The 18,467-nt window shown below is 41.2% G+C and overlaps 1 protein-coding gene across 1 annotated transcript; it reads left to right on the top strand.

The window, feature by feature from the left end:
* The first annotated feature begins 966 nt into the window (after positions 1 to 966).
* Positions 967 to 16,966, top strand: LOC145779860 (uncharacterized). Its single transcript, XM_082591524.1, has 12 exons — positions 967 to 1,104; positions 2,807 to 2,920; positions 4,475 to 4,621; positions 6,912 to 7,063; positions 7,469 to 7,517; positions 7,685 to 7,765; positions 11,810 to 11,854; positions 12,386 to 12,730; positions 13,177 to 13,305; positions 13,516 to 13,690; positions 16,410 to 16,547; positions 16,824 to 16,966. The coding sequence occupies exons 1-12, from the start codon at positions 1,030 to 1,032 to the stop codon at positions 16,865 to 16,867; spliced, it is 1,494 nt and encodes a 497-aa protein (XP_082447650.1). The 5' UTR covers positions 967 to 1,029; the 3' UTR covers positions 16,868 to 16,966.
* Positions 16,967 to 18,467: the final 1,501 nt, after the last annotated feature.

Here is an 18,467-nt window from a genome sequence, read left to right as displayed (position 1 = left end):
CAACAAAAAATCAGTATCTGTGTAGCTTTAATAAAATATCAATAGAGAGAAGAAAAATTACGTTAAAAGAAAATTTTGACCTAACCAAAAAATTTGACTTTTTTTTACTTAATAACTTTGAAACCTCTCTTCCTGTCAACCTGAAATTTAGTTTCTGGACGTTTTATAAACTTTGAACAAGGCAGAAAATTTTTGACTTTATTGACTTTTGGTTGCCCTAATCATAAGATGATTTCAAGGTAAATTTCAATGGATCACTGCTTCAGTGCTTGTCAAGCCTTGCCTTAAATGCATTCAAGCTAAGTGCATTTATATGACTGTTGTTGGCAAATTGTTCCAGGCATTTATTTCAGGTTTATAGGTTAATATGGAATAATTGTGTTGCAGTTCCTGATTTAAAATGCTTCCACGAGGATTTTGACAAAAATCACTCTCAAAAAACACAAAAAGTTTGTCAAAAGCGATAATTTGACAAATTTTGACTTTATTGCAAATTTTGACTTTATTTTGACCTACAAATTTCTTAGAAACAGTCCCCTAGGTGCTGAAAACAACTTTATTCTTTGATTCGTGGATAGACAATAGACAAAATCCTTAAAAAAATTTGACTTTATTGACTTTTGTCGGCCCCAGTGATTACTCAAGCAGAACGCGTGAGCTGGGCAACAAAATTTGCGCGAATTTGAGCATTCAGTGTATCATTTCAATCTACACTTCTACTAGCGACTCAGCGACTTCGGCTTTTTTAACTTTTTTTCTCGATCTTTTCAGGGTACGAACTGAGGGTACGAACTAGGTTGCACCCTTGGAACTTTGGCGGCCAAATTTTTTACCATTAGGTATTGTTCTTGGTCTCATCATGCCTAATCACCTGCAACAGTTTGTAGCTTTGCTGAAGACACAGTGTAGACCAGCTTTTTATTGTTCATCATTTTTCGTCTTAACTTATTTAATCATTGCAGCAACCTTAGTTTTTCTACAGCTCAATTGTTTAGTGTTACCGGTAGTAAATACAAGCCAATCTAACCAATGGAAACTATCCTTGAAAGGATAAACACTTCAGCAAAAACATGTGACTGGGTCCATCTTGTTCTTGGGAAAAAAGTAAGCCAATTGTTTTAAGATTAGCAATATTTTTTTTCGTTTGCGACTTGCCTATATGTGAGTTATAGCCACATATGTGCAGACAAAATCGATTAAACATATCAGCCATTTGCCAGACATTTTCATACGATTATCCAATTGATGCGTTATTTGCTCTAAAGAGGTTTCTTGTGAACAGGCATTATTGTTTGAAATGTGCTAACTGGGTTCATTGAGCTTCACTGTGCTGTTTCATCCTACAATTGTTTGCAACTCTAATTAAACGCGAAATCTGATTTTAGTGCTTTGTTACACAACACAGTGTATTGCTAGCAATTGGTTGTATATATAATCAAAGCATTTTCTCGCAAACTGTGGCAATTGGACTCCTTTTATCTTTAACAGTCTCTGTGACTTCACAAGACGAGTCTTTGTTTCTAGCGTGCTAGTTTTATTACTGGTGCAGTGTGATTGTTTATTTCATTTGTTCTTTTTCCAGTAACGAAGTCAAGCTGTGTAAGATTATACGTTTGCGGCGCGATATCTTGCACATAAGATCACAGCATGGGATTACAGTCGCTTGCTTTTCTTTAAATAGCACACATCTGTCTCGTGACCTTATTTTCTTTACTTTGCTTTTGCACATGGCAAACAGTTAGGCGAAAAAAAAGGGACATTCCCCCTTCACTTACCGGTAAACGTTTGTCGCGTGACTCATTGCCTTTGTCCAGATATTTGTAAGCGAAGACAATGATAGGAGCTGGTATACAAATCTCTCCCCTTGGTAACTCATGACAAAGACAGGACTCACCAAACATATATGCCATAGGGTGAAACTACCGTATTTTACGGACCATAAGGCGCACCGGACCATAAGGCGCACTGTCAATAAATTGCTTTGATTAGTTTTTTGTTCATACATAAGGCGCACCGGACTATAAGGCACACCGGACCATAAGGCGCACTGGACCATACATAATAGTATATCGGTACTGGTTTTGAGTGTAGGCAATAAAGCACTACCGCACTTGATCCATACATAAGACGCATCGGACCATAAGGCGCACGATCAATTTATGAGGAAAAAAAAGAATTTAAAGTGCGCCTTATGGTCCGTAAAATACGGTACTTTGCTTTACTGTTCACACACTTCAGTCCACATGTTTTTGTCAATTCCTCTTTGTCATGAGTTGCCAGGGGGGGGGGGGAAGGGACTTGTGTACCAGCTCCCAATGATACACTTAAATGAGTGAAGTATGCAAGCAAGAAGCAATTGCTTACACTTATCTGATATATTCCTTTAAGTGGGATACGTTAAACTGATAGTTTTATTAACATTAGAAAGGGTTTGGTTTGGGATTTCAGATTTTGATAGAGTAAAATGATTGATACGCTTAAGCATATTATGCCCTACGCAGTACGCACTTAACCGATTATGACTATACATTTTATAAGAATTATAGTATTGTTTTTTTTTCTTAATTACTTAAGTTTTTAAACTGATCTTTTTTGATACTTTTTAATCACTTTCGTATACTGTTTGTTGCCTTCCTTAGTTTGTTGGTGTGCTGGGACATCTTCTGTTGTAGCTGGTACTTTTTTAGGTTGTTTCATATTACTACCGTAGTGGATAGCAACTCAGCAGAATGAAACAAAAACTACGTAAAGGTTGAAATCATGTTGCAATATGGGGTTGAACTGTGTAACATATTTTAATTTTTAGATAAAGCTTGGGCGATCGATGTCATCGGATGTGCGGTTGTTATCCATCCATGTGTCTCGTGATCATACTGTGGTGGAACATAAACTGAATCACTCAGAAATCACAGATTTGAATGTATGCGATATAGTTAGTGATTTGGTTACATTTGTTCATAATTTATGTCAATGATCAAAGTTGATTTGCAATGCAAAGTAATGAAATTAATTGGTAAATCATAAATGAAACACTGCAGTGATCAGAAGCTTTTTCAAAACTGAAAGGTAAATATTTGTGTATGACGACTGACGAGTTTAGTGTAGTAGAAGAATGCGTTGTGGTCACAATAATTACATGGCCATTATTGGCCATGTAACAACTAACATGTGCCATGTCAGTTAGAAACAGGCCTTAAAACTCGTATTTTTTTCCGGCAGCCATCGTGGCCTACCGGGAGCTCCTTCTCGGCGGCCAAATCTGTGCGCTTGGAGGCCAAAATGCAAATAACGATAGCACAAGTAAATATACTTAAACTTGCTACAATGATCACTTAGCGTTGTTAAAGTCTGGGCGACGTCCTGCAATAGAATCGTTGTACCACGCAATCACTGCTTTATCCGGATTGTAATCCGGTATTGTGGGATTATCTAACCACACTAAATTGTTTCAACTGCTCGCTGGCTGCTCATTAAATTGTTTCAAAAATCAGGCCCGCACGCGGCCCGGATAACGATGCACGGAATAGCGTAAAAGGGCCCCTCTTTCAACTGCATTACCGAATACCGCCATTCATAAAATCTAACCATTTATACCGTTATGATGTCACTATTGAGGGTGTGAAGTCACTAACCCATAGCGAGAACATTTCTCAACTATGAAGACACATGTTTTCCTCTCGGATGTCAACTAACCTAGTTCTCCTTTTTAACAACGATTTAATGTCCGACAACATTGCATCGACATAAAAACGACAATATTGCAAGCCAATGTAAATTAGCACTTCGGATTTAACACTTTGTTAAAATAAACGTGGGGAATTACAAACAAGACTTAGTCAAACAGGCAAACGCTCAAAGGTTTTTTTTAAAAACTTTATTGTAGATCATTTAAGAAGCGGAAAATTTGTCTTGTTTTTGTTCAGTTATGTTCTTCTAGCACTGCTCTATAATCGTACAAAAAATCGCAAACCTGCAACTTGTGGTTTCGCGTCATGGTAATTAACACTATTACTCGCGCAAAATGGATGAATGCGCGTCGGCCGAATGCGCGGGTACAGCTGGTAATCGCAGCTGGATATATTCCATATATACAATAGCAAATGTCCCGCACAATACAACAGTGGTGATTATAACGCGCTGACCTAATTCTGCGTCACTCTTTGATACTACATATTTTCGACAGTTAATCCACGATCATTCTACCGCAAAATTAAATAATTAGCTAGAAGAAACCGGCGGCCAAACTTGGCCGACTGAGAAGGTAGCACCGGCGGTCATTCAAGCACTACTTAGCGCCTAGCGGTCATGGCCGCCGGCTGCTTTAAGGCTTGTAGAAACATGGTATATAAATATACAAACATGTTACACTTACATTAAGGCATACAGACTTGGGCCTCACTACTCATGCACATTTCAAATGCTTTAAGTTGTAGGATCATTGGCCTAGTCTAAGCTCTTTCTATGTTATTAACAGTCTAAATGTGGAGTTATCGTAAACAAGAAAAAAATCACTCCAAATCTTCCCCATAAGTTGGTTTGTGGGGACATCATTGAAGTTGGGAGACCAGAAAGTGATGAAATTGAAATGAACAAGGATGATATGTTTGTTTATGTTCTGAGGGTGAGTGGGTTGTTAGTAGAGGAACTGGGTTAGTAAGTTTCCCATCCTCATTTTCTGAATGTCTCATTATTGTTACATCAGTAATAGTATTTCACTTTAGTTTTTCGCCCTAACCCATCACTGATTTATCATATCTTTGATTTCACTTTTTGATTGTGGTGGTACTGCTATTATGTGTTCATCAAATGCTTGCATTTGCACAACAATCTAACCTCTTACTTAGTGTAATTTAGTAAGAATCGATTTCACTGTAGTAATAGCATCTTCAGCTAGCACATGTAAAAAAGAAAGTTTGAAAAATACCTTTGGTAATATCTACTTCATAAATATAATAATCAATGTTTCAACCAAGCAGTTGTATAATGTATACCGGTACCACTCTCACCAAGCACTCTAAAAAGTGCCAAATGGCAATGTTTAGAGTTCTTTGAAAGGATCCATTCAGGCGGAATGGCCCGTTTCGGTGAGTCCGATTCGGTGAGTCCGATTCGGTGAGTCTGATTCGGTGAGTCCGATCCCTTAACGGGGGATTTTTTCAATTTTTTTTTTAAATTATCGGGTACCGTGGCCTAATTATCATTGCCGTTTTAGGGTTAGGGGTTTGGAGTTAGGGTTAGGGGTTAGAGGTTAGGAACTCACCGAATCAAACTCACCGAATCGGACTCACCGAATCGGACTCACCGAATAGTAGCAGACCCCCATTCAGGAGTAAACTGTTAGGTGGATGTCAAATTTAGCTATATTTTCTATCCACTCGATGTAGAATTATAATTAAGATGTTGAAGATTTGTGATTAACTTCCTTGATCCAGTTTTAACCTTACATCTCACGTAGCGCCACATGTTGCATATATCCAACAGAAATGTTGTACTGCTAAATATTCTGTGTTGGTTAACAGGCTACGTGCGTAACTTGTTCTTGTATTGCTGCAGTACCGGTACCACAAGTCCACAATAATATAAAGTTAGATTGATCAAAAGTCATGAACCTGACCACAGTCACACACACAACACACAGCTTGCACATATGCACATCCGTCTCCGGGCCGGAGTTACACACACAACACACAGCTTGCACATACACAACACATCCGTCTCCGGGCTGGAGTCACACACACAACACACTGCTTACACATCCGGCTCCTGGCCACAGTTGCACACACAACACGCAGCTTGCACATACACATCCTGCTCCTGGCCACAGTTACACACACAACACACAGCTTGCACAATGCACATACACATCTGTCTCCTGACCACAGTCACACACACAACACACAGCTTGCACATACACATCCGTCTCCTGGCCACAGTTACACACACAAGACACAGCTTTCACATACTCATCCGGTTACTGGCCACAGTTACACACACAACATACACTAGCTTGCACATACACATCCGGCTCCTGGCCACAATTACACACACAACACACAGCTTGCACAATACACATACACATCTGTCTCCTGACCACAGTCACACACACAACACACAGCTTGCACATACACATTACACACCGTCTCCTGGCCACAGTTACACACACAAGACACAGCTTGCACATACACATCCGGCTCCTGACCACAGTTACACACACAACACACAGCTTGCACAATGCACATACACATCTGTCTCCTGACCACAGTCACACACACAACACACAGCTTGCACATACACATCCGTCTCCTGGCCACAGTTACACACACAAGACACAGCTTTCACATACTCATCTGGTTACTGGCCACAGTTACACACACAACATACACTAGCTTGCACATACACATCCGGCTCCTGGCCACAATTACACACACAACACACAGCTTGCACAATACACATACACATCTGTCTCCTGACCACAGTCACACACACAACACACAGCTTGCACATGCACATTACACACCGTCTCCTGGCCACAGTTACACACACAAGACACAGCTTGCACATACACATCCGGCTCCTGACCACAGTTACACACACAACACACAGCTTGCACAATGCACATGCACATCTGTCTCCTGACCACAGTCACACACACAACACACAGCTTGCACATACACATCCGTCTCCTGGCCACAGTTACACACACAAGACACAGCTTGCACAATGCACATACTCATCTAGTCATCCGGTTACTGGTCACAGTCACACACACAACACACAGCTTGCACATACACATCCGGCTCCTGGCCGGAGCCACTATCACCTCTGGCTTAGAGCCGGAATTGAAAAAAATGGTCATAGTTTGCCCGGAGCCGGAGGTCGTTTCATCACTATTAGTTTGTCGGATATTTCAGCTGCTGGACAAGGAATCGCTTGAGAAGCTACCCACCCCATCAAAGGCACACACCACTAAGCAAACCGTTGCATCTTCTGCAAAGAGAAAGTTCTCAAACAGTCCAACACAAAACGTGAAGCGGCCAAAATGTGATCCCAACAACAATTGCAAGTTAGTTCCTTTCAAGATTGTTGTGTTTAAGATGTGGCATACAGCTCATCGTTTGTTCTCTGTATGATTTTGGTATGATACTTTCCTGTGGATTGTGGATGAAGATGTACCTTATGTTTTATATGCATAAGGATGTATTATATAATATATCCTACTTGGATGCAATTACATTGCATCAAACCAGTGTAATACTCAAATTTTCTCAAAGTACTCCAGGGGCCATATACTTTTACAGAAAAAGCCTTTTCAAAAGATAGTTATATGAAGCAGTTACTGCTGTTAGGCTGCATATCATTTATTTGATTCATTAAAATCTGCTGCTTTACACTTGCACGCCATCTTGCCATACTTTCATCTAATTTCCACAGCATCGTCTTCTTGTTTAACTCTGTTTGTTTTTTCCAGCGACGAACAAAGTAAACAACTGCAAGAAAAGATAAAGGAAATATCCGAGGTAATAGCCTTGTGGTCCATACTTGTGTGGTGGTAAGCCAGTTTTAATCCGGTGATGTCCCCGTTACCTATGATGGCCGAATCCACCTCTAATTGTGTCTTGTGATTGGAAGATTGAGTTTGTATCAGTTTGATGGGAACTGGGTTGCATTGATTTGTTTGTTTCAGGAAAGGGAAACACTGAAGGAATCACTTGAAGCAAAACAAGATGAATACAACAAGAAACTTGCTGAGAAAAGCTTTCAATTGGTTAGTAGCAATGTTGGTAGAATGGAATACAATATTCTAGAATAGCACTTTAGCTGCTCAGTATTTGAGTCTGTGTTTTAACGATTGTGTACAGGGTTGCCACATGTTTTGATCGATTGTGTGTAGGGTTCTCCCATGCTGTGATCGATTGTGTGCAGATTGCCCTTTATCGATCTGTTGCGGCGTGGAGTTAGTTTCACAGGTCCTACCATAACACTTCAAATGTTTTATTTTATTAAGTTTGAGATTTTTTCTATATGTTTAAAACATTTCTGTAACAAAGTTAGAACTTGACATTGACTGAGAGGTCTCTTAACATTGCAGCACGCCTGTAAACTGGCTTACGTTGCAATTTACAACCTAAAAAAATGTTGTCACGATTTCTTTCTATCTCTTACCAGGAAAAAGACTTGGAAAGGTTCAATGACGTAGTTTAATGGGTCAAACCGAAAAGCAGTCAATTAAATTCACAGATAGTTCTACTGGTGAAATGATATATAAAAACGCTTGAAGGACTCCAACGAATGGTTCACCACTTCCAACAATTAATCAAAGTAATAGTAAACAGCAATAGATTCCAATGCTTGCGACTATTGATCGAGTTTAACGTGATCCACTCACAGCTTCTCATACGATTCTAATTTCAATCAGAAATTATATTAGCATCAACTTTGCTTTACAGTACTCGTATTCAATACTTCCACTCTCGATCAACAATAATCTTTGCGTCTATTAACAACTGCTACTACTACAATAATGAACTCTCATCACCAACTCATCATAATACAACTCCCATAATAATAATCTCAGAATCTCAGAATAAACATTACACAAACTACACCACTATTTATAGTTGGCTGTTCAGTCCAGTAACTTCGAAAAGGTTACATCATAAAGAACCATCGTTCGGTCACGTAGCATTTAAATGTAAACAACAGAAGTGTCTAGAAGGTCACGTAGGGCCGAAGGTTGTAGAAAACACGTTACATAATACAGATTTCGTCATCAGAGGTTACTTTAGGTCAATACCCGATAATAACACATCGCACCAGAATTCTATAGCAAAACAACACGCTCGTTGAAGATACAAAGCAAACCATCGCAAGGCATTGCACCTTGATTGTGACATACGCCCCCCCTTAGAATATTGTTGCAAACAATATAACAACACAATCAATACCAAAACACACCATAAAACAATTAATTACTCAATAATCAGTTCTCATAAGTCTATCGTTGCATGATCTACCAACGATAGCTTTTCTCAAAACAATAGTCACGTTTTCTGCGAAAGTCTCCAACGTCCTCAACATCTTCAGTGCATCGGCGAGCAAGATGACCCATTTTCCTACATCGGAAACACCTCCTCTCCGGACAGTCCTTGGCGAGATGACCTTCTCTGTGACAGTTGTAGCAAGCCTTTTCATCAAAAGAGCAGCTCCTGGCTATGTGTCCAATCTCCCCACATCGGTAGCAGTGGTTGTCACGGCAACGTCTGTTTTCTGAATTTCCGCCGTCAGCAACGCACTCCCTGGCAAAGTGTCCGCGTCTACCGCATCTATAGCAAACTCCAAATGGTCGTCGCCTGCCTCTTCTCCTCGGTTCATCGCGCTCGTAATATCCGTCATCGTGAGATCGTTGCTGATTATCTGCAGAACAATCTCGAGCAAAGTGACCATTCTTGCCACAAGAACTTCAGAATCTTTCTCAATAACATTTCCGATTATAAGATCAACTAAAGAGTTTTGTAAACATAACGCTTTCACAGTCCCACTACATTACGGAGTTTCGATAGATATCATCGCTAAAGGTCCTTGGATTGAAGTGGTATCTATTTTTGTCACATGGCCAGTTTTTCCCGTTAATTGACTGTCTTTAACCAAATCTCTCCTCACTATTATACCAGTAGAACCAGAATCACGTAAAACTTTTACCTTTTTGTCTCCAACTTTTCCATCCACTACTGGCAGGTGATCTTCAGGTATTATTTTTCCGCAAACATCTTCATCCGGATTCTCCTCGTCAAGCGTGGGTTCAGGAATCATTAACGCACAACCGCATCGATAAACGTCCGTGTCTTTATCTTTTCCAGACTGATTAGGTAAGGAAAACGACTTGTCCTTGCATTCCTTCGCTTCGTGTCCTTGCCTATTGCAACGATTGCACCACTTCCTCGATTCCTGATGATTTCTGTTAGTCTTCCTCCGGCAGTTAACAGATTTATGACCTAAACCATTACAATTGAAACAACGTACTTCTCTTGGAACAGCACCTCCTTTAAAATTATTTGTTTGCTCTTCGTCATTATCGCATGACAACGTTTCTTCAGTCGACAACTTCTCATCATGAGCAACTAAGTACTGTTCTGCCACACTGGCTATTTCTTCTAGATTCTTTGGACTTCTCTCCATTAGATAAACAGACAGATCTTTTGAACATGAATCTGTGAATTGTTCCTTAACTAGGCCTATAAGGTTTGCCAATCCGTCCAATGATTGTTCGGCCCCCGAAAGTTCAAACCATTTTAACAAAAGGTTTCTTAAACGTTCAATAAATTGACCTGGGCTTTCGTGTCGTTCAGGCTTTGCCTCACGGAATCTTTGACGGTATCCATGCTCGGTAAAATTGTATCGCTTTAACAGAGCTAACTTCAATCTGTCGTAATTCATGGCTTCTTCTTGCGAAAGTCTTGAATATACATCAAGAGCTTGTCCCGATAATAACATGCTTAGCTGGGTAGCCCACGTCGACTTCTCCAATTTGGCTATTGTAGCATATCTTTCAAATCTTAACAAATAACTATCCAACTCATCTTTTTCTTCAACAAATGATGGCAAATCTGGACGTCTAACTTGCGCCACAATAACATCTCGAGCATTATCATTACTAGAATTAGATCGCTCACCGATGTCCAGCTTTTGTCTTTCTAATTCAAGTTTTAACTTTTCCAATTCATATTGCGCTCTTCTTTCTTCAGCTTCTGCTTCGCGCTGCGCTCTTCTTTCTTCAGCTTCTGTTTCGTACTGCCATTGAGCACGTTTTTCTTCAGCTTCGCGCTGCGCTTGTTTTTCTTCAGCTTCGCGCTGCCCCCGCTTCTCCTCTGCTTCAGCTTCAAGTTCACGCTGTGCTCGTTTTTCTTCAGCTTCAAGTTCTGCTTTCCTTATTTCACGAGCAGCTCTTCTATCTTCTCTTTCGTCAGCTTCTCGCTGAGCTTTTTGGTCCATTATCTTGTGATACTCTTCTATCACAAACTGAGACTTCTCATTACCAGTCAGCCCCATTCGTTCAGCCATGCTCCCTAAGTCTTCAATCATCTCATGTTTGACAGTATCCGCCATCTTGACATTAATTTATTATTCTTTTAATAAATCTTCGGTAATCTTCGGTTAAATCCTTTTTCGGTTATATTCTTTTTCGGTTTATTCCCGGACGAGCCCCCAGAATGTCACGTAGGGAAAATGATTCCAATGCTTGCGACTATTGATCGAGTTTAACGTGATCCACTCACAGCTTCTGATACGATTCTAATTTCAATCAGAAATTATATTAGCATCAACTTTGCTTTACAGTACTCGTATTCAATACTTCCACTCTCGATCAACAATAATCTTTGCGTCTATTAACAACTGCTACTACTACAATAATGAACTCTCATCACCAACTCATCATAATACAACTCCCATAATAATAATCTCAGAATCTCAGAATAAACATTACACAAACTACACCACTATTTATAGTTGGCTGTTCAGTCCAGTAACTTCGAAAAGGTTACATCATAAAGAACCATCGTTCGGTCACGTAGCATTTAAATGTAAACAACAGAAGTGTCTAGAAGGTCACGTAGGGCCGAAGGTTGTAGAAAACACGTTGCATAATACAGATTTCGTCATCAGAGGTTACTTTAGGTCAATACCCGATAATAACACATCGCACCAGAATTCTATAGCAAAACAACACGCTCGTTGAAGATACAAAGCAAACCATCGCAAGGCATTGCACCTTGATTGTGACAAATGTCAACTCGGTTTTTAATGTTTTCAGCATGAAACCGAAGATGTTTTGAAAGAAAAACTGAAGACAATGTCAGTAAGTTGTCCTTTATTCGTTTCTATTGGTTTGTGACGTCACCAGTCTTTATTGCGTAGCACTAACACCCGAAGCTCCGGGCGTTATACGCGTAGTTGTGTTCAGTTCAAGTGCACTTCGTTTCCACAATGGACTTTTATCCACTGCAGGCTTTTGTGGCCTATGATTGGGTCATATCGTGGGAATCGCTGGTGGGGAGGGGAGTGCAATTGGACTTGAAGCGGGGGAAGAAAAAAAAAGTGTATGGAAACACTGGGGCAAGGGTGGTTTATTACCAGATAAAGAAATATATTTTTGATGAGCGTGTTAGATCGTGCCCCGTTGTTTGTACTTGGTCCTAGTACAAACCCCCCCTGCCCTCGAAAAGTTCCTTTCTGAGGTCAAGGATTTCCTTTGAATGTTAAACGACTTGGGAACATCATGTTTTTGCTGATTATATGGTTGCAACTTTCCTGGCGGTGTTTCAGTGTTGTGCGACTTTCTAACTCGTGACGTGTTTTTACTAATAATTGCGTGTTTGTTTCGTCATAGACAGAGCTACAATCCGTGAAAGACGAAGAAGTCAAGCTGAAAAGAGAGTTGGAGATTGCTCTGGAAATTAAAATGAAAGAACAAAAAGTTAGGGAAGAGGAAGTAAAAAAAGTAGAAGAAAGAGTTAAACTCGAAAAAGAAGAAATAATGAAAGAAAAAGAAGAAAAAATAAAGGAAGTTTTAAAAAAGGAAGAAACAGTAAAGCAAGAGAAAGATGTCTTGGAGCAGGAATTAAAGATGAAAGAAGAAACATTTCAACGGCAATTAAAAGCTAAAGAGCTGGAGTTGAAAGATCTGAAGAGCCAAGCGGACATGTTCTCCAAGGAGCTCCAGCAAAAGGAAGAGGTAACACTATTACATTACTCCTGCCTCCACTCAGAGCTGCCTTCCATCATCTTATGGATGTCCTCGATATTTCCAATCGTCAAACACGTGACGTCATACTTCATAATCGACGTCCCAAATCTCGGAAAGTCGGTTTCTTTGCTAGGAGCTGTCGGTGATATCTGGGGCATAACGGCAGTTTGCCTGTAGGCGACTGTGGATGCACTCGCCAATCTGCTGGTGAGAATCTTCTTCCTCGGACTGGGAAAGTTTCTTGCAGAGCTTATTCCTGGCAGGTTTGCATGCTCGTAGAGGCTTTAATGAATCACTTACACCACTTCACCGAGCTTGGGGGAGGGGAAGTTTACGATTGCTGAAGTGGTCTGTAAATTATTCCATCCACTCAGCGAGGTAGCTATGTTTGTCTTCAGTTATCTTAACATAAACATGATACTTTTCATCTTCAGCAACGCGCCTCAGCGGAAACAAGCCGATCGTCGTTGCTAGGCAACCTGGAGAGCGAGCTCCAATGTTTGTTCTGCAGCGAGATGTTTATCAACGCCGTGACGTCAAACTGCCGCCATTCTTTCTGCCAGGTGATCTTATGCTTCGGAACCGCTCGGTGCGAGACCTTGAATAATTTAAGTTTTTTGTAAAAAGCAAGCTTGTAGCAAGACGAAATGAAATTGGCAATTGGCCTTTCTAGTGTGTCCGGGAAAACGGAACTACACGTGATGTGATGTCCCTGATACTTTATGTTGTCACAATGAGCGCAACCCATTGATTGTTGATCCCTCCGTGGACAGATGTGCATTGATAAGTGGGTGGATCGAAAGAGGGAATGCCCCACCTGTCGCAAAGCAATCGAGTCACTGACGCGTTCCCTCGCGCTGGACAACGCGGTGGCGGAACTTGTCAAGAAGATGACAGAGGAGGAGCAGCGAGAGAGAGAACTGATCGTTAGAGAACGAGAGAGAGCTGGTGAGTGATGAAAACATCGCTTCTATCAAGTTATGTTCCTACAAGCTTAAATTAACTTCCGAGTGGTTGTTGATGGGTTGGATGTATCCACCGATTGTTGATGGGTTGGATGTATCCACCGATTGTTGATGGGTTGGATGTATCCACCGATTGTTGATGGGTTGGATGTATCCACCGATTGTTGATGGGTTGGATGTATCCACCGATTGTTGATAGGTTGGATGTATCCACCGATTGTTGATAGGTTGGATGTATCCACCGATTGTTGATGGGTTGGATGTATCCACCGATTGTTGATGGGTTGGATGTATCCACCGATTGTTGATGGGTTGGATGTATCCACCGATTGTTGATAGGTTGGATGTATCCACCGATTGTTGATAGGTTGGATGTATCCACCGATTGTTGATGGGTTGGATGTATCCACCGATTGTTGATGGGTTGGATGTATCCACCGATTGTTGATGGGTTGGATGTATCCACCGATTGTTGATGGGTTGGATGTATCCACCGATTGTTGATAGGTTGGATGTATCCACCGATTGTTGATGGGTTGGATGTATCCACCGATTGTTGATAGGTTGGATGTATCCACCGGTTGTTGATGGGTTGGATGTATCCACCGATTATTGATGGGTTGGATGTATCCACCGGTTGTTGATGGGTTGGATGGATCCACCGATTGTTGATAGGTTGGATGTATCCACCGATTGTTGATGGGTTGGATGTATCCACCGATTGTTGATAGGTTGGATGTATCCACCGATTGTTGATGGGTTGGATGTATCCACCGATTGTTGATAGGTTGGATGTATCCACCGATTGTTGATGGGTTGGATGTATCCACCGATTGTTGATGGGTTGGATGTATCCACCGATTGTTGATGGGTTGGATGTATCCACCGATTGTTGATGGGTTGGATGTATCCACCGGTTGTTGATAGGTTGGATGTATCCACCGATTGTTGATGGGTTGGATGTATCCACCGATTGTTGATGGGTTGGATGTATCCACCGATTGTTGATGGGTTGGATGTATCCACCGATTGTTGATGGGTTGGATGTATCCACCGATTGTTGATAGGTTGGATGTATCCACCGGTTGTTGATGGGTTGGATGTATCCACCGATTGTTGATAGGTTGGATGTATCCACCGATTGTTGATGGGTTGGATGTATCCACCGATTGTTGATGGGTTGGATGTATCCACCGATTGTTGATGGGTTGGATGTATCCACCGATTGTTGATAGGTTGGATGTATCCACCGATTGTTGATGGGTTGGATGTATCCACCGATTGTTGATAGGTTGGATGTATCCACCGATTGTTGATGGGTTGGATGTATCCACCGATTGTTGATGGGTTGGATGTATCCACCGATTGTTGATGGGTTGGATGTATCCACCGATTGTTGATGGGTTGGATGTATCCACCGGTTGTTGATAGGTTGGATGTATCCACCGATTGTTGATGGGTTGGATGTATCCACCGATTGTTGATGGGTTGGATGTATCCACCGATTGTTGATGGGTTGGATGTATCCACCGATTGTTGATGGGTTGGATGTATCCACCGATTGTTGATGGGTTGGATGTATCCACCGATTGTTGATGGGTTGGATGTATCCACCGATTGTTGATGGGTTGGATGTATCCACCGATTGTTGATAGGTTGGATGTATCCACCGATTGTTTTGCGGCCTGTGGACGATGAAATGTTGATCCGCAACTTTATCTTCATCTTGATATTTCGCTAAAAACCCTAGCACTTCAAACGTAATAAATCACTCAACATGACCCTCTCATTGCGTCAATTTGCTATTTAAAAACGCAATAATTGCTTTCGTATAACGGTTTGAATGAGAGAGTGCAGACTCGGCGACCCCCTACGCCTTTTAAAAAAGATCTCACTGGACCTACTCGGTTGAACCTCAGCCAGGGACTTTTTAAACCCAAGCAAACTAAAATTTGCTGAAAAAAATACTCAAAAAGGTTTGCGCTGCGCTGATGGTTTCAATGACGTCACCATATAGTTGATAACCACAAGTCCACTTCCTGCATGGGCTGACTGAAAAGTTTTGAAATGCACACATCTTAAGAAAATAGATTAAACTTCAAATAGGGTCAAGAGCTTATTTAGTAAACAATTTTAGCCTTGATTTTTCACACAACAAGGTATTTAAAGACCTTTGGTGATTTCTTTCTAAAACTTCCATCCAAAAGATAAAAGTTTTAAAAATATTTAGATGATAATTAGTTTGTTATTAAGTAATGAAGTAGACGCTGATGTCTCTTAACCTCTGTTCTGGTTTCTCGATGTTATTGAGAATGAAAAGTTATACAAGGATCCTTCATTCAGGATGCAACCGAACAATTAAACATAAGAAGTGAATAAAATCAGTCAGGTTTGGAAACGTGTGTGAGATGAAGCTTTCGGCTTCTTGTTGTAAACCAAAATCGTGGCTAAAGTTGAATTTTAAATTTTTTTCCAAATAATCCCCTTTCCTCAGCGCTAAAATTCCCAAATGTGAGGATAATTTTGCTAAACTTTTTTGTCGGTTTTACTTAAAAGTTGTGATCGGTGGATTTGATTATTCTTCGAAACCAATTTGTTTCTGCCAAAAGTTTGAGTCCACTGGATATCCACTCTCGGTCAACCCACGCGGCCTGATGTCCCTGGTTTCAATCCACCTAACCCATGAACAACTTCCTCTCCAGCTGCTTCTCGTGACGTCATAGACCTGACCCGCGATGACGTATCGAGTCCCACTGTGGGAAGTCACCACCAAGTGGACGTTCCCAACCGGCCCCAACACGGATCTGTCCCGCCTCGTCCGCGAAATCGTCGGCAAGCAAGTGAGTTTGTGGTGACGTCACTAAAGCATGGATGAATCTCCCACGGGATATTAATATTTCCACCCCTTCGTGCCTCACTTTGATTTATATTCTTTTATGTTTGCTTCAATTTAAAATTGTGAACGAAGCCGGAACCAGAATCGATTGATTCGGCCTCACCCTCTTATGTACTGTACCATCGTCCCAGCCTGTTATGCATGATGCAAGGTCTGTCTTTGAATCCGCCCCTGGGCTGGCTTGCGGTAGCCCAAGTTATTATCGTTGTAAACTTTACAGGATCACAAGCTTCCCGTAGAGCCAAGGCACCATGGCGATACTGACGTCATCATGACATGGTCGATCGTGACGTCATTGGAACCTTTGCACTTCATCGCTCAATTCATTCTGTTTTTGTTCATTTTTTTCAATAAAATATTCTATGACAATTCTTTCGTCCATTTATTTGATTCAAACGATTTGTTGCCTACCTGAAGATTGCCAGCCCGTCGTGAATAAGATAAGGGGGATGCAAAGCTATGCTAGTCTCAAAAATTCCCAGCTTTCACAATCGAGCCTTTTATCTGACCGTCAAAGCGAAAACTAACAGGCGACTTGCGTAGCACAGCAAGGGTTTAGGAGAAAGGTAGCAAAAAGACGAATAAGCCACATTGCTTGGCAGAATATGGCGCCGGTGGTCAAAATACGCCTAACTTAATTGTAAACGTGCTTAGGGGAAAGTGACCATAGTTGTGCAATTTTTAACATTTTAATCAAAAACTGAATCATGAGTAAAGTTAGTAAACAAACGTTATGATGTGGTGATACTACAAGCATTTACCAACAAAAATAAAGTTTGCAGATAAACTGATAGGTGCGTTTGACCAGGGGCGCGGGAAGTAGAGGTGCTCAAGGGGCTGCAGCCCCCCATAGAAAATTCTGACATTTTAAGGTAGGCCTACATGCGGTGGGATGGCGCAACGGACAAGACGTTGGCTTTCCAATTATGCAAACCTGGTTCGACTCCCGGCTTCAGCTGGTTGTTGAAAAACAGCGCTCACCTCTACCCAGGGTGTAATAAATTGGGTGGGCGTAGTTGCTGAAGTAAAGGCGGCCGAGAGAAAGGAACTGGCCACCCTATTCTCCTTAGTGCCGAAGGCTTAGTACAATGAGAACTTTATCTTCTCATACCCAACACTTGAATCAAGTATGGGACTCCCCTTTACCTACATAACATATTTTCAGAATTTTTTCGTACAATAATTGCTACGATGAATCGAGTTCCTGTTACGTGTGGTCGCGCTCATCATTTGCAATAAAGAGTCTTCAATCACAGGAAGCTATACCTCGCAGTAGCGGTAGCCTACTAGCCACCCTCCTTACTAAAAACGGCGGTCCATCGTTTATTGGACATCATTCTGTAATATTTACATTTCATGCGTAGCCTACTTCTGAACATACAATAATACAAGATAGTCTATTGCTTTGTCATGTCTGACCGACATGACAGAAGATAATGCAATGAGAGGAGACGCATATGCAAACATATTCGGCTTGGTAAAACCAGCACGCACGATGCGCTTTATTTTGCGATTACCTGCAGCGGTGAAGTTTTTCAGCCTGCAGAAGCCGTCGCAAGACAGCTCCAAAACAAGATCTTTGCTTCTTCAGCTTTGGAATCAATCACCATTCTCCGCGAACGGATCAAAAATCTCAGAAAAGATGAATTCGTTTCCAAGCTTATGGAAGCAGCGAACGTCTTTGCGTCTGTCAATAACCTAAAGACGCCAAAGGATCCCCGAGTGAGCAAAACTCCAACAAGATTAACGCGTTAATGACGAAAAATAAAATGATTGATTGATTGAAACATAGAGGAATCGGATACTTTGTCGTCTGCAGGAGAAGGAGCTTGGAAACGGCAATACATCGAAGCCCTTGATTTGG

This window comes from Aplidium turbinatum, chromosome 11, assembly GCF_918807975.1.
Source record: "Aplidium turbinatum chromosome 11, kaAplTurb1.1, whole genome shotgun sequence".
Lineage (NCBI taxonomy): Eukaryota > Metazoa > Chordata > Ascidiacea > Aplousobranchia > Polyclinidae > Aplidium > Aplidium turbinatum.
Note: the sequence above shows the minus strand (reverse complement) of the source record. Positions and strands in the feature narration are given on the sequence as shown.